This window comes from Patagioenas fasciata, chromosome 19, assembly GCF_037038585.1.
Source record: "Patagioenas fasciata isolate bPatFas1 chromosome 19, bPatFas1.hap1, whole genome shotgun sequence".
In the NCBI taxonomy this organism is placed as follows: Eukaryota; Metazoa; Chordata; class Aves; order Columbiformes; family Columbidae; genus Patagioenas; species Patagioenas fasciata.
Genome location: NC_092538.1, coordinates 12,685,268 through 12,700,140, shown reverse-complemented (window position 1 = coordinate 12,700,140; position 14,873 = coordinate 12,685,268). Strand labels below are relative to the sequence as shown.

The 14,873-nt window shown below is 49.3% G+C and overlaps 1 protein-coding gene across 1 annotated transcript; it reads right to left on the bottom strand.

Moving 5' to 3' along the window:
• Positions 1 to 496: 496 nt before the first annotated feature.
• WSB1 (WD repeat and SOCS box containing 1) lies at positions 497 to 8,541 on the bottom strand. The gene is made up of 9 exons (XM_065852894.2): positions 8,383 to 8,541; positions 7,513 to 7,681; positions 6,335 to 6,603; positions 5,476 to 5,607; positions 4,985 to 5,085; positions 2,688 to 2,860; positions 2,312 to 2,425; positions 2,088 to 2,195; positions 497 to 1,611 (listed from the first exon to the last, which is right to left on the bottom strand). The coding sequence occupies exons 1-9, from the start codon at positions 8,420 to 8,422 to the stop codon at positions 1,452 to 1,454; spliced, it is 1,266 nt and encodes a 421-aa protein (XP_065708966.1). The 5' UTR covers positions 8,423 to 8,541; the 3' UTR covers positions 497 to 1,451.
• Between the last annotated feature and the right edge of the window lie 6,332 nt (positions 8,542 to 14,873).

Sequence of the window (14,873 nt, the reverse complement as noted above, 5' to 3'; positions counted from 1 at the left end):
ACCCCAAGCAGCGGCTCCGTGCTGCGCGCCCAGCCCGTGCCCGTCACCCACCGGGACCACGGTTAATCTGTAAGGTTGATCTGTAACCAGCCCCTGGCCCTGGCGGGAGAAGAATGTGGGTCTGCTGTTTGCAAGTTGCAAAATCCCTACCTGCTCCATCCCCCAATTATGTAATACTTGGTACGACAAGGGGCCTTACAAAACAGTGCTCTGCAGATGGAGCAAAGTGCTGTTACCAGCTGTGGCCACCACAACTCCCACCGTTCATGTCCTACGCTCTGCTCGCGCAGGGAACACTCGCATCTCGGGGGCTTTTGCCCTCTGTCCGCCTAAGGGGTCTGAAGGTCTTGCTGTAGCTCCCCACAGTCAGTGTCCCCCAGACTCGTGCGCTGTGGCCCGAACAGGACAACGGCACCGAGTCCTGCAGCAGCACAGTCGCGCTAGAGCTGCTGCACGCACGAGGTGTCGATGAATCACCAGATGCGGTATCAGGAAGTTTTTATACAAGTTTTTAATAAAAAAATTCAACAAAAAAATATATATAATCAGGCATTTTATGCAATGCATACATTCTTTATATCTGCAGGTACAGATAAATAACAGAAGGCAAAACCAAGTATTTTGCTTATCTTTGGCCATTAACCAATAATCACCCCAGAAGAGATATTATAGGGTTAAAGAATAATAAACTGAGTCTGTAAATTTGTCTCATTACAGACAAAGTATCAGGCAATAATACAGTAGTTAGATTTTTAGAAATGTAAGGAAATGGTTCTTTAACGCTGCCCAATACTGAAATTCACCTGGTTTGCTGCTATGGAACTCGAGGCTTCCCTTAGCTGACCGTTCTGGTTTGCATCAGATCCGCTGCAGCCCCACTGTAACCCGCTTCCCTACGGCACACGCTGCTCTGAAACACCAAACCGAACCTCTCTGTGGAACAAACTCGCAGGAATTCTCATCTGCGGATCAGTTTCCTGAACCCCAACTGATGTACGTCCATACAGAGCAGTTCAGTTTCCTTAAGCCAACACCGTTTCTAGCTCAGTGTCCCACAATAACCGCCATCCTTCCACCTTACAGCACAGACGCATCTGACGGCTCTACCAAAGCAATATATACATGATACACATTACAAATCATAAAAGCAGTTTTTAAAGGTACACTGATAACATGTAGCAGCTTAAGTCTATATATGTACATGTTTTCACAGTTATACTTTAGAAAATTGAGAACACCAGGAATACTTCTACCGTGTTTTCTATAAATATTACAAATTTACCTGTCAGGCATTTTGACAAAATAGTATTTAGGTTATCACTTTAAATAGCTCTTGAAAACCTGTAGAGTTTTAAGCTTAAAGGCTGTACAGTTTGAGGACTCTTGCAAGTGTTCAGCCGGTTTCAGCAGCTGAGCCACTGCCAGTTCTGTTGGGTTGGTTGGTTTTCAATTCAGATCTGGTAACAAAGGAACTGCACCACTTTGGATGGGATGGGCAAGTTCTTGACTTGGCCGGTGGGCATCACTCTTCGAATTGCCATGCGACACAGGTGCTGGAGGCTGGACACTTGTCTTGGAGTTGCCCAAAAGAACACGCTGCCATCCTGTGTCCTGCACACAGAAAACACAGATCCCCATGACAATGATCCCACCTGGCTGACGTCAGCTTAGCCCAGGCTCCCCCAGCCAGTGATGGGGAACGTGCTCCGGGCTCTGCCCGCTCCGGGCTCTGCCCTCAGGCTGTGGCAGCACAGGCAGGAACTGCTGACTGTGTGTGAACAGGCTGGGGCAGACCTGCCAGCGACGGGGTGAACACCCCGCACAACTGCCCTCGCTTATCTAAAGGTCTTTTTCCAACCCCCATGTTAGTGGGTCTGTCTTTTATTTATTCTCAAAGATAAGAAATCAGTTTATCAGCTTCTTGATTTTCCTGCTATTCCAGGCATATTTAAACAAATAGTACCCAAAGTAAAAACCATCTAACTGCAAATCACAACTGAAGACTTTTAGAACACTTAGTCACAGTTTTCAACCTTTTGTGTTGCCTTAATATTTTAGGAAAACAAACCAACAAGCCGTATACTTGCCCTGCAGCTAGAACACTGCCATCAGTAGAAAAGGTACAGCAGAGCCCGTTGTTCAGAGGTGCAACTTGGACAGGATATTCTTCATCAATTCTCCAGAATCTCACCATTCTGAAAAGGGAAGACCAGCAGAAGCAACTTGTCAGCTACAATGGAAAAGCTGAGTTGGTACTCAGTTCCTGCCCTGTGGAAGGAGAGGAGCCCAGCAAGCCCGTGCTCGTACTCACTTGTCGTCAGCCAGGCTGGCGATGTGCAGCCCATCGTGACTGAAAGACACGGACCGGACCCAGCGGTCGTTGGCACCTCCAGCGAAGATGGGAGTGGGAGGGGGGAACAGGTGCCTGCAGACAGAGACAAGAGGCGCTGCACACGCTGGCGGCTGCGGAGCCTTTCCTGCGGCCACCGCTAGCACAGCTGAGCGTCCAACGATGCCATGGGAGCGGCAACGGAACTACAGCAACTTTCCTGTAGTCCTGAACACTTCAGCTTTGTTGGAGATGCTTGCGTTAGTGCACATTAAAATAGCAGCGCTTTCAATGCTTTCTCAGATAGAAAATCATCTCCACTGCTCTCCCGCTTTCCCATTTTGCCTGCTTTACTTACCCAAATTCCATGAGAATAACTCCGATATGTGGATCCCAGACATAGACTCGAGTATCATAAGATGCAGTAGCCAGTAAAGCTCCATCAGGAGAAAACTCACAAGCTACAACATCATTGTGATGTCCTTCGAGTTTCCGAATCATGGAGTATTTATCCATATCCCAAAGAAAAACCTGCAATTAAAGAAGCTAATGTTATAGCTCTGCTCAGGGTGCAATGAAGCACTTACTTTTTCTTTTTAAAGTATAGCTGCTAGTCTTATTTAGGATTATATTAAAATCAGGCATTATGAATTACTACAATTAAGAAATATGCTCAGTGTCGTACTCAGATTAAAATCAATTTTTAAAAAAATAATTAAAGCAGACATGCAAGTTCTAACTCAAGTTTGTTAAATGTTATTAACAAAATAAGCCAAAATATAAGATAAAGGCAACACAATTTAACCATGTAGCTTACTGAAGTTCACATATTACAGAACTATTTTAATAAAATATGCAGAAATAAATAGGGTTAAAGTCTACAGTCGCCTCTTTTCAGTAACTACCAAAATTTGAAGAAATATACAGACAGAGAACGTAAGGTTAACATATTGTTACTCCAGTGGCATCCCTTTGAGTTTAAGATCACTTGTTGGATCACCAACGTCAGCCTAGGAAGAGAAACAGATACTGCAAGCAAAAGGAATTTTCACAGCCAAAAGTTATGTCTCTGGCAAAACAACAGGGAAGTCTAACCACATTATCAGACACAATTTATGCATTTTAAATCAAGTAAACAGTCAAAAAGACATTAACATTACGATTTACCCAGCTAATTGCATAAAGTATTATAAAAATTGCTAAAAGATTATAGTATTCTGGGATTTTACATGCATGTATATTATATATAATCAAAACAAAGACTGTGCAGAATTACTTAATAGGTGCGATCCTTGCACTACAGCATAGTTTTATAGCAAATCTAAGGCTTTGGCATAAGGTGTGTCCCTAACAGAGCTCATTAGGGTCCTTGATTTTTCCCCCGACCCCGTTTTACTGCACAGATTAAATACTGACGTCTGGATGCATTTATGTGTTTGACCAAGGCAAACACGGCCTCGGTGCCTCACGTTCGTCCTAGAGCTGAACCGCTTTACAACTGGTTATAAACGTGCTGACCAGTTTCTCTAAGGAGACCCCAACGGCCCACAGAACCAAACAGTTAAGTTTTAGGAGTCAGTGCATTTCACTGCTGTGAAATTATTAAAAAAAAAAAAGAAAAAGAAAAAAAAAAAGACAGAAAGAAAGCTGAAAGTGGACATCAACCAGCACCTGCGTACGTACAGGACACCCTGCAGCCCAATGCAAGGGTACTCGGTCCTACGGCAAAGGTCGGCCCCAGCGCGGTAGCCGGAGATGCCACTCTCTGCCCCGCTAACACCACGGGGGTGCCAGCTTAACCTCAATCACACCAATATTGCTGCCACCACCTGGGACAGGGAAAGCAAGAAGCTTATGGAAAACACACAGCCTCAAGACATCAATGAACACATCTACATCTGCTCTAGTTACAGAAAAGACACAACCCAGACCTCAGCTGTTCTCTATCAACCTGCACTGCAAATTTCAGGTACAAAATGCATTGGAACAGCCCCAGATCTCAAGCAGTGGCCAGTGATGGATTGTGCTTTTACTCAGCATCACTGGGCCCCATTCAGCCACCTCCAGAGCCCAGGGATGGGACTGAATCCCCCTAGTGCTGCAGCTCATGGCATCCGTGCTTTACCTGCACTGCTTTCAGTTCTCTAGCAGGGCATGAGAATACGGGTAGAACAAAACCCGCGTGCTGTTCTTCATCTAGATCTCTTAGACACGAGTGCCATTTGTATTAGAAAACACGCAGAAAGGTTTTCGCTCGGGGGGGATACCATGACTGGCTCAGACTTTGAAAAGTCCCTTTCAGTGAGCAGGAAATAGAAAGGATAAAATCAATAACAAAATAGTTCTATGCATTAATCCAAGTAACTGCTAACACTGGAAGCTTTAGACTTGTTTGGATTTACGCTACGAACACGTGCAGATGTGTGGAACTCTTTCTCAGAGAACGCTTACGGTTTCCTCAACTAAAAGCAGTGCAAGTTCCATTCATAAATCAGTGTCTCAATGCACCATTTGCTAGTTTAATTTCATGCACTTTTACGTCATCATCAAACATTAGAAGTTCATGACACCGAGCACAAGCTTAATGTTACTCAGATTTAAAATGATTATGCACATAATCGAGCAGCTGTAATGAACAGGAACTCTGACACATACTGCTTTACTGGCTCCAACGGAACAGAGGACAGAAGAGTCTGGAGAGAATGCGCAACCGTACACCCAGTTCTGATGTCCTCTCAACACCTTCATCATGTTTCCTAAAAACAAAGACATTTCTTTAAGAATTGATGAAATATTACAAGTTCAAATTGAAAAGCTTTTCCAAATTAGTTCTTCCTTTATAAAATGTGATATGATTTTTCCAGACAACATCGTGCAGTCATTCCCCGCAGAATTTAAAATTCTGTCACGCAGCCACTAAACCGTATGTCCCTGTTCAAAAATGTCACTTCATGTGTTCTTTTAACTTAACCTGATACCAGCTTAGACCTTTAGGGTACATACAGGTAGTGGATTTCAAGAGAGCATGTAGAGTGACTAATAGAAAGGCATTATTGAGGAGTTCCTGACCCAACCGACTTTATAGCAATAAGAAAGGAGAGCAGGTGGCTGTTTCTCGTCTGCACTGGAGCAGATGCAATGCGTACCGTCATCTTTCAGGTCCCACACGCGCAGTGTTTTGTCTCTGGACGCAGACACTAAAATCAAGCTGCCATCTGGGGCAAAGGTTAAATCTCTAACAACTTCGGTATGGTCCATCAGGTTAAGGAGGAGTTTTCCTGTGACATGAAAACACCACAATTTAAAATGAAGGACGGTACTTTTATTCAGATGAAATGCCTTCTGTATCGAGAGGCAGTTTCCTGACAATCCGGTAAATCTGTACACTAAAGCCACGTGCCTTAGAAGTAAGGCAGGACTTGTCTCGATAGACATCTCTGTGCTGAGCTTAAATTGACATGGTAAGGACAAATTATTCACTAGTCATGAGTTGCCCTTTTTGAAAGCTGAGCTCTCTCCTGGCCCAGCTGCGCTGCCAGCTACATGGACATCCCCTCATTCCAGATCAGTCTCTTATCAGCTGAACAATTATTTACTTAAAAAACAAAACACAAAGGCCCTCACAAGCATAATCCTTCCCCATACTCAAGAGCAGTGAGCAGCTTCATGTTTTTGAAGTTTGTTTGAAAGTCTATTAAAGCTACGGTCTAATAGAAGATTTTAGAGTAAACAACCAATATATGCAAAGCCAATCGCACACTTAACCATTTTGCAGCAACAAGGCTTCATCTTCCCCCACTTAAATCTCAAAGACCTGCGTCTGTTCCTTCCTCCAGCAGTATTTGAACGTTTCTAGTTGCAGTTCATGCTCTTTCATTTGATTATTTCATTTGTATTTGAGGTTCGATTCCCCATCAAAATCCTGTAAGCAATTTATTCAGCGTATGATGCTGTTCCTAGCGCATGAAGTGCCAGCGAGGTGCCGGTTCTGCTCCCGGCCCCTACCTGTGTACGCATCCCATATCTTGATGCGCCCGTTGTTCAGGCCAGTTGCGAGCAGCAGCTGGTCCTGCCCAAATTTGAAGCGGTGCCATTCTATATTGACACAGCGGCTCTGCTTCTCGGGCACCGAGGACCCGAACGCCAGGCTCCACACAATGTCACCGCAGTCTATGATGTGCTCACAAGGCTTGTTCTTCTGCCCCCCGTCGCTGTTCTGCCTTGCAAGTCTTGTACTGACAGAATTTGCAACATTCTTTGTGCCATGCAGCAAGCTGGAAAACAAACAAACAATCCAAGAGAACAGCTTAAAGTGTCTTGAAAAACAGACGAATAAAAAGGTCTTTGAGATGTAATGACATCTGTGAGTTGCCCTCATGCACATTTTGGAGGCCCGTAATTATGCATTTTTACTTTCCAGTTATAAACCCAGCTTTTTTGTATAGCTTTCAAAAATTATTATCACCTGGGAACCTTCTTATACAATAACACTAATACTTTTGTAGATGTTTTTACCACTGTAGAGAGCAATATATTCACCCACTGAGAAAAAACTACATTTTTAGAGACTGTGCTAAATGACTTGGAAGTTCCCTGCAATTCGCTTACAGGTGCCAAGCAGCGGGAAGAGGTCCCGAGGCTGCGTGAGAACCGGGCAGGGCAGGGAGCGTGAGGAGGAGGCGGGATCTGCTGGGAGGGGAAGCGTAACCAGCGACAGGGATGCAACTGCTGGCGAGCAACTTCATCAAAACGCAACCTGCATGGGAAACCAGAACGTGTCTCTGGAACTTCACCTGTGTTCTAATGGGAATGATAAGGAGAGAGGTTCACCCAAATTCAATCCTAAAAGGTAAAACCAAATCGCTTTCTGACAGGAAATGTACAAGTCCAGATCTGCCCCAGTCTCTAAAGTCCCTTTTCATTCTAACTACCCTGTATTTTAGAGCATCTGAATCAATTATTCAATCACTCCTCCATACCCTATGGAGGCTGCAATATAGTTGTTGCTCTCACTGGCCACCGAAGGAGGAATAAAACAGCTGCTACTTTGTAAGATTAGCTTTTCCCAAAGACATCACAGCCTAAAAAGCCAATACATGCATTTTAATCTATTAAAAGTTATCTGCTGTTTTGAAACCCGTAAGTTTTTCAGGTGAATTCAAATGCACGTGGTTTTCTCTTACAAGTTACTGAGGCACTGAGCCCAGGGGACCAGCTTCACTACGCGGTGTCCCTGCGACCAAGCGAAGTAGGATCCATCGGGGGCGAACGCCACAGTCCAGTTCTCGCGGCCACACTTCTTGTCGAAGGGAGAGGTCGGGGCCAGGAGCTCTCCTACGGTGCGGGGCCGCGCTGCGAAGAGAGCGGAGCCAAGGCCACGTAAAGAACACGGCACGCTTTGAAATGTTACCAGGAACCAGGCATTATGTTCAGTGTTTCGCTTTTATTTCGTGACATTTAAAGTAACCGGGGAAGGGGTCTTATTGTCATCATATAACTGATAAAAGACAGCTCAGCTACAAAAGATTTGAGTAAAGAGAAACAGCTTAGGGTTAAAGTGTCCGGTTGGCACGTAAGTGATATAATACCTTGATATCAGAGGCAGAACTCAAATAAATTTAAAATGTACTGAAACCAGATATTAAATTATTTTAACTGTAGCTCTAGAGACAGCAGTAGAACTATGCTGCAGCTTGACCTAATAACTCACAGCTTAGCAAATAAGATGTTGTAGGGGTTTTTTTTACTTTCAAAGAAAAATGTGAGAGCATTTGACACCCAAATGCAGTTTCACGGGATTCTGCCCATTAATGGCAGCAGCAGCCTCAGCCGCGGGGCCTCTCCGGCCGGTGCACCGGGGCGGGGTGACCGGCGGCTCCCCGGCTGCTCCGCGCACGCAGCCCGGGCCGCGGAGGGCACGGGGGACCGGGGAGGGCACGGGGGGCACCCGCGACCGGCCCCGCCGCTCCCGCCCCGCGGAACCGGCCCCACTCCGGGCCGGCGGAGCCGAGCCCCCCGCCCCCGTCCCGCTCCCCGCCCCGCCCGCCCCTCACCGATGAGCTTCTCGTTGACAGTCGGGGGAAAGCTGGCCATCGACGGGGCCGCCCTTCGGACCGGCTGCGAGCTGACGGGAGCGGAGCGACCGCCGCTGGCCGGAGACGCAGGGACTGGCACAAAATGGCGGCGCGGGGTGTAGCGCGGGCTGAGGGGCGGGCGGGACGCGCCGCCTTCCCTCGCTCCTCCCGCGGCTGGCGGGGCCGCGCTGCGCGGAGCGCGGCTGCTCCCGGCCCTTCCTGCGGCCGTTCCCTTCCTGCGGCCGTTCCCTTCCTCCGGCCGTTCCCTTCCTCCCGCCTGCCCCGCCGCGCACTCGGCCTTCGTGTGGTGCTCGTCCCGTGGCCTCGTCACCGACCCGCACGCCCCGCTTCACACCCGGCCCCGCCGCGTCCCCTGGCCGGGCACCCCCGGCTTCCCGCGCCGCTGGGTCCTCCCTGCCCCAGGGAGCAAAGCGCTGTGTTCCTAGAGATGCTCAAAGCACACTGGTGATGAGAACCCGGCCTTTGCTGTGAAATGAACTCTGGGTCATGCTTAAAATACAGCCCGTTATGTTGTGTCCAGGGGAAACACGGCACAACGCGGCGGCAACGCTGCGCTGCGGCTGCAGCCTGGTTCAGCAGCATCTTCCAGTCCCAGCTATACCAAAAGACGAGTCCCATTTTAACTGCGTTAAAGGGCTAAATCTGTAGTGACCTGGCTCCCCAAACGTGGTTAGAAGTACGGAGAAGAACCATAGTGACTCCCCCAGTATTGCAATTAAAAGGCTTTCTATAGCTGCTGGTGTGAGGATGTACTGATGCGGTTGTGTCGATAAGCTGCAGAGACCTCAAGTGGGATAAGAAGCGTTCTTATGTTGCCTAAATGCGCAGCCAGCAGCAGTTAGCCCTCCTGCCGCAGGCAGTTAGAGGTCGTCTCCATTATCTTTTAATCCAGGTTGTGACGTCCTTGGTGTCTGTTGACCATGGGCCTACAAGGCCACACGTGAAGCAGAAGGTACGTGAAGGCTTACATGGCTGTTGTGGAATGTGCGTGGGACGCTGACGTGTGCGCTTGATTTCATCTTCCCTAACCGGGGGCTGGAAAACTCTTGGGAGTTTCCTACTCTCTGATGTTTCTTCCTAAACATGTAAGGTTCAGCATCTAAATCCAGCAGGCCAGGTTTATGATGAAGTTTTGAATTTATCATTAAAGTTAATGGACTTGTCCATAAACACCTTGGGCCACCTCATTCTGTGTGTGATTTTGCGTTAACATCTGTGTGTTCCCCTATCTCCTTCCCTTCCTCTTTCTTTCTCCTTTTTCCCCTCTTCCTGACCAGGTGACCCTTCCTTGCTCTCTCTTTGGACTTCAGAAGAGCACATAGCAGGATAATTAACTGCAGATAATAACTGCGATTTCATTCCAGAGCAGTGGCCTGGCCGGCAGAGGCACTGAACAGCTGTATGCATTGGCTGTTCAGCTGCAGCAACATCCAGAAATTCCCCTTATGTAAGCAAGGCCAGTGAAGCATTTTTTAAAGCGTGTAGTGAGACAATGTCAAAGAGCAGAAAGAAGTTCTGAATACCCTTGGTGGTCCAGACACCGGCATGGATTAACGCCGGTTTGTGTAAACTCTGTTGGCACATTGCAGCACTAATCTGGCACAGTCCTTCCCAGCAGCGCGGTCCTGTTCCTGCTCCGTGCAGCTCTGCTGCCTGCAGATGGAAAAGCCCGCAGCAGCAATCTTCACTTCATCCCTCGGCAGCCTCTTATAACCAGGCAGATTTGTGGCAGTGAGTATTGCGAAATGCTGCTCTGGAGTTACTCACAAGCTGGGAATGTTTGGCCATCTCCTCGTGAGCTGACTCACTTTGCAGGATTCCTGCTGCGGGGCTGAGCCTCCGGCGCTGGTGCTGTTCGCAGGGTCCCGCACTGAGTTACGCACATTTGTACACGTGTTACCATGTTGCTGCCTTCCTTGCTATTTATTTTTTTTTTAAAGAAGCGAAGTATTTGGCAATTTATTGTTCTTTAAGTCTGTATTTCTGTAAGTACTGCTCCAATAGTTGGTGTTTCTTCCTTAGTTTCCTTTCTGCTCGTAAATGTAATAGATTTGAGGGCCAGAAGAGACGATGAGCTCATTTAGTCTGGTCTTTGTATAACAGAGGAATATTGTTTAATTTAATGCACCTTCAAATAGTGACGATTTCCAGCAGTTACACCATTGTTCAGCTTTACAACACTGGGGTCTTGAACCTCCCTGTCTATGTTTAGTGCGTTATGGACACAAAGGCAAACCATGAGATGTGAATTCCCAGGGTTTTGCAAGCTTACCAGAAACTGTTTGGTGTCACAGGCTGTCCCGGAGACATCGCCAGCTCCTCCTCTTCTCCCACCTGCTGGAAGGGCTCCTCTCGTGTCTGAAGCTGGAGTAGAAGAGCTGGGGAGCTGGGTTCTGCCTGCAGGCCACGGCTCAACCGTTCCGCTCAGTAAGGTGTGTGTTTCTAAAAGTCAGTCAAAACTTGAGAAAGTAATCCACACTTGACTTTCTTGGCCAAGTGAAGCACAGGGGCTGATTTTCCGGGTGGTTTTCCCGGTGCTCCCCGCTCGGCAGGGCCGTGCACCGGATGGTTTCGGGTGGTGTTCCCAGCGCTCCCCGCTTGGCAGGGCCGTGCACCAGATGGTTTCGGGTGGTGTTCCCAGTGCTCTCCGCTCGACAGGGCCGTGCACCGGGTGATTTGGGGTGGTTTTCTCAGCGCTCCCCGCTCGGCAGGGCCGTGCACCAGATGGTTTCGGGTGGTGTTCCCAGTGCTCTCTGCTCGACAGGGCCGTGCACCAGATGGTTTCAGGTGGTGTTCCCGGTGCTCTCCACTCGGCAGGGCCGTGCACCGGGTGATTTGGGGTGGTTTTCCCGGCGCTCCCCGCTCGGCAGGGCCGTGCACCGGATGGTTTCGGGTGGTGTTCTCAGTGCTCCCCTCTCGACAGGGCCGTGCACCGGATGGTTTCGGGTGGTGTTCCCGGCGCTCCCCGCTCGGCAGGGCCGTGCACCGGATGGTTTCGGGTGGTGTTCCCGGCGCTCCCCGCTCGGCAGGGCCATGCACGGGATGGTTTCGGGTGGTGTTCCCGGCGCTCCCCGCTCGGCAGGGCCGTGCACTGGATGGTTTCGGGTGGTGTTCCCGGCGCTCCCCGCTCGGCAGGGCCGTGCACCGGATGGTTTCGGGTGGTGTTCCCAGCGCTCCGCGCTCGCTGCGTTCCGCACAGTCGCACGCTGCAGGGCCCGTGAGGCTGCGCCAGCGACTCGGGGCTGATTTATGAGTTTTCCATTCTCTGCGTCTGTGGGAGCAGCTGCCAAGTCTGCCCGGCGCTGTTCAGCTGGGAAGCTCATAAACTCAGAGCCATCTTCCTCCATCAAGACTTTACACACTGCGATAAGCTTTCACAAATGAAAGGACGTTTGTTCTCTGCCTGTCTTGGAAATACTTTCCAAGATCCAAGTTACAGAGCTTTTCCCCGGGCTGCTGGAGCACCAGGATCTGCTTATTTCACACTCTTGTATTCTAACATGGTGAATCTGGTTATAACCATTGCATTTGATTTTTCTTCTCTGATTTTTTTCCACTGATTAATACTTGTACGTTTCTTAATCAGCTTTTTTGAAGTCTTTTTGGCTCGGTCAGTCATTAGACTGGACTAGGAAAGCCATCTGAAATTAAGGTGTATCCCAGATAAAGGACTGTGCTGCTTGCGTAGAAATTGGTTTTGGTGCTGTTTTCTCTGCGTGTCCCTTTGTAACGTTATCTGGGCTGTAAAATGAGCACCGGTGCTTGCAGCGTGCGGCTCCTCGCGAGGCTCCGGCAGCGGCTTCGTCCCCGTTGCTGTGGCTCCACCATAGAGAGGCTGCTCGGCCCGTTTCTGGATCCTGGTACAGATCAGCCGTGAGTGTAGATCACAGCTCCTGCCCAAGTTCTGCTTGTTGTGCAGTTCCCCCTCATCCCAACGAGGTTATTCTGCTCAGGGACCACCCAGGCTATCGGTTTCTGTTAGCTGTGGCTCTTTGGGCTGTACAGACCAACCTTGGCAAGTTAGATCAGCACAGTAAGTGTGATATACAAAGAAAAATACCAGAAGAGCTCATGGTGCTTTCTCAGGCCCACAAGGTATGTGCCCCCTCTTCGCAGCACTCCTGGCAAATGGCAGCGAGGGAAAAATTAAAGCCAGCCACACCAAGACCAAGGTCGCTGATCTGCGCAACAGCGCGTGCAGCTTGGTGGTTCGGCTGTCATTAAAAATTACGCTATTTATAGTCTACGCTGTTAATAATTCACAAGCTCCTGTTTGTTTTGAGTCGCCTCCTTGGGACGGAGAAAGTTCAGCAGGAGTCTGTGGTGGCAGAAGAGGTGAGAGGAGAGCACAGAATGGACGAAAGAGAGGGCAACGAGGATTGAAGAGAAAGGGACCCCAGTGAAGATAACGTGAGCAGCAGGGTGAGAGAAGAAGGTGCCATCAGCGCAATGAGCTGGGGCTCTAATGAGCTGGGGCTGTAACGAGCTCGTAGGGGCGGCGAGGGGAAGGCGCCTGGCGCTCAGCATGTGCAGTCATCTTGCTTAAGAGGAAAAAATGTAAAGAAGGATGGATTATTGACCAGTAACAAAGGCCTGACTCTACCAAAGAGATATTTTCAAAAGCACTGAGAGCTGTGTGTAGCTTATTCACTGTTGTTTACCATGGAAATTAGAATTAACTTTCTGTAGATGGTCATAAATTGATGGACGTCGGGCGCCTAAGGGTTAACGTGTCAAGGTCTGCTAGAAGAGCACGTTGTGGAAACGTTCCGCGGATGGAATATCAGACACAGGCTACAGTAATTCTTTCCCTGAATTCTTTTAGTCTCTTTGGGATTTTATAGTTTTTGGAGCACATCTTTGGGTATAATGAACAGAGCAGATGGCTCAGTGTGTGGTGAATTCAGCGCTTCTGTGATGAGGGGCTGCCCTGGAATGGGGAGCCGGAGGTTGGGGTTCACTCCTTTGGGTTCGAAGCCATTCCCCCTCTGTGGGCCAGCGGGTGTTTGAGGGAGCTGCTCTCAGATTTACCACCGAAGTGACGAGAGCTGTTACCTCAGATGGCTGAAGGTCTCGCTGAGCATCCTGAACTTGACCTGCCCCACACAAGGACAGAAGCGGGGCTGTGGAGCGTGGAGGAAGCAGGTCCACCTCTCTCGAGTTCGCCATATCCACACCGTAACAAATGTCAGACTCATCTCAGGTGTCACTGACCTCTACCACACAGCTGTTTGGCTGCTGCTTTCAAAAATCCCTTCTAAAACATACTGATGTGTGTTCCTCTCCAACTCCGTGCTCTCTGAACGCAGGACTGGGATGGGATCCCCGGCAGGGGCAGGACGGGATCCCCAGCAGGGTTGGGATGGGATCCCCAGCAGGGACAGGATGGGGTCCCCAGCAGGATTGGGATGGGATCCCTGGCAGGACTGGGATGGGATCCCCGGCAGGGGCAGGATGGGGTCCCCGGCAGGATTGGGATGGGATCCCCGGCAGGGGCAGGATGGGGTCCCCAGCAGGATTGGGATGGGATCCCTGGCAGGACTGGGATGGGATCCCCGGCAGGGGCAGGATGGGGTCCCCAGCAGGATTGGGATGGGATCCCCGGCAGGGGCAGGATGGGATCCCCAGCAGGGGCAGGATGGGATCCCCGTCAGGAGCAGCCCTCGCTCTGCAGTGTTTCCATGCGAGCTGAACTGACTTTCTTCTCCACGGCGCAGTGCAAAGTGTTCCTGAGCTGTTTCGTATTCCTTTGGCTTCAATTCCCTCACTCTGCTCTGTAATTACATCTGATTATTTACAGTGGCGCAAGACACCAAGTCTCTCATTATAACCAGGCTTAGAACCATTTTTCTAATTGGCTCATTCAAATCAGAGAGGACACAGGGCCTTGTGGCACAGGATGTGGAATCAGGAGAGTGAGCTTCTCTTCCTACCAATGCCGATAAATTCAATTTATAGAAAAGGAAATTGAGTTTAACAGGAAAAATGAAAGGCAGGACCTACCTACCTTCTGTAGAGCAGGTCAATAAAATAATACCAGAAACAGTCAGCGTGCCAGGGCATTCGGGCTGCGTGCGAGCGTCTGCCCGGAGACAGACGGGGCCGCATTCCTGCTGCGGCGGGTTGGGAAACAGCAGGCTGCCGGCAGACGGAGAGTGTCTGTTTGCTCACGGCTCGGAGATGGGGCTGAGCTGGCGTGGAACTGAGCTGGAAAATGCCTGGGTGGTTTGTGTCCAGGCCTGTTGCTCCAGGGAACGTGCAGAGGGCTGCAGGAAAGGTGGAGAATCTGAGAGAGCGGAGGTTCTTTGAAGCTGGAGGTTGGACGTGGTAATTGCTGAAGTTCTCTTCTCGTCCCCATTTTGAATGGGTTGTAAAAATGTTGGAAATAGGTTTAAGAGTTAGGGGAGAAAATGGGAACTCACTTATTTGCAATGCAGCCTTTTCTGTTC

Coding starts and splice junctions, on each gene's coding strand:
- WSB1 (XM_065852894.2), bottom strand. CDS start 8,422: ATGGCCAGCTTTCCCCCGACTGTCAACGAGAAGCTCATCG. Junction 7,682..8,382: donor TGTCAACGAGAAGCTCATCG/GTGAGGGGCGGG, acceptor CTCTCTTCGCAG/CGCGGCCCCGCACCGTAGGA. Junction 5,086..5,475: donor GTGGGACCTGAAAGATGACG/GTACGCATTGCA, acceptor CTTTGTTTTTAG/GAAACATGATGAAGGTGTTG.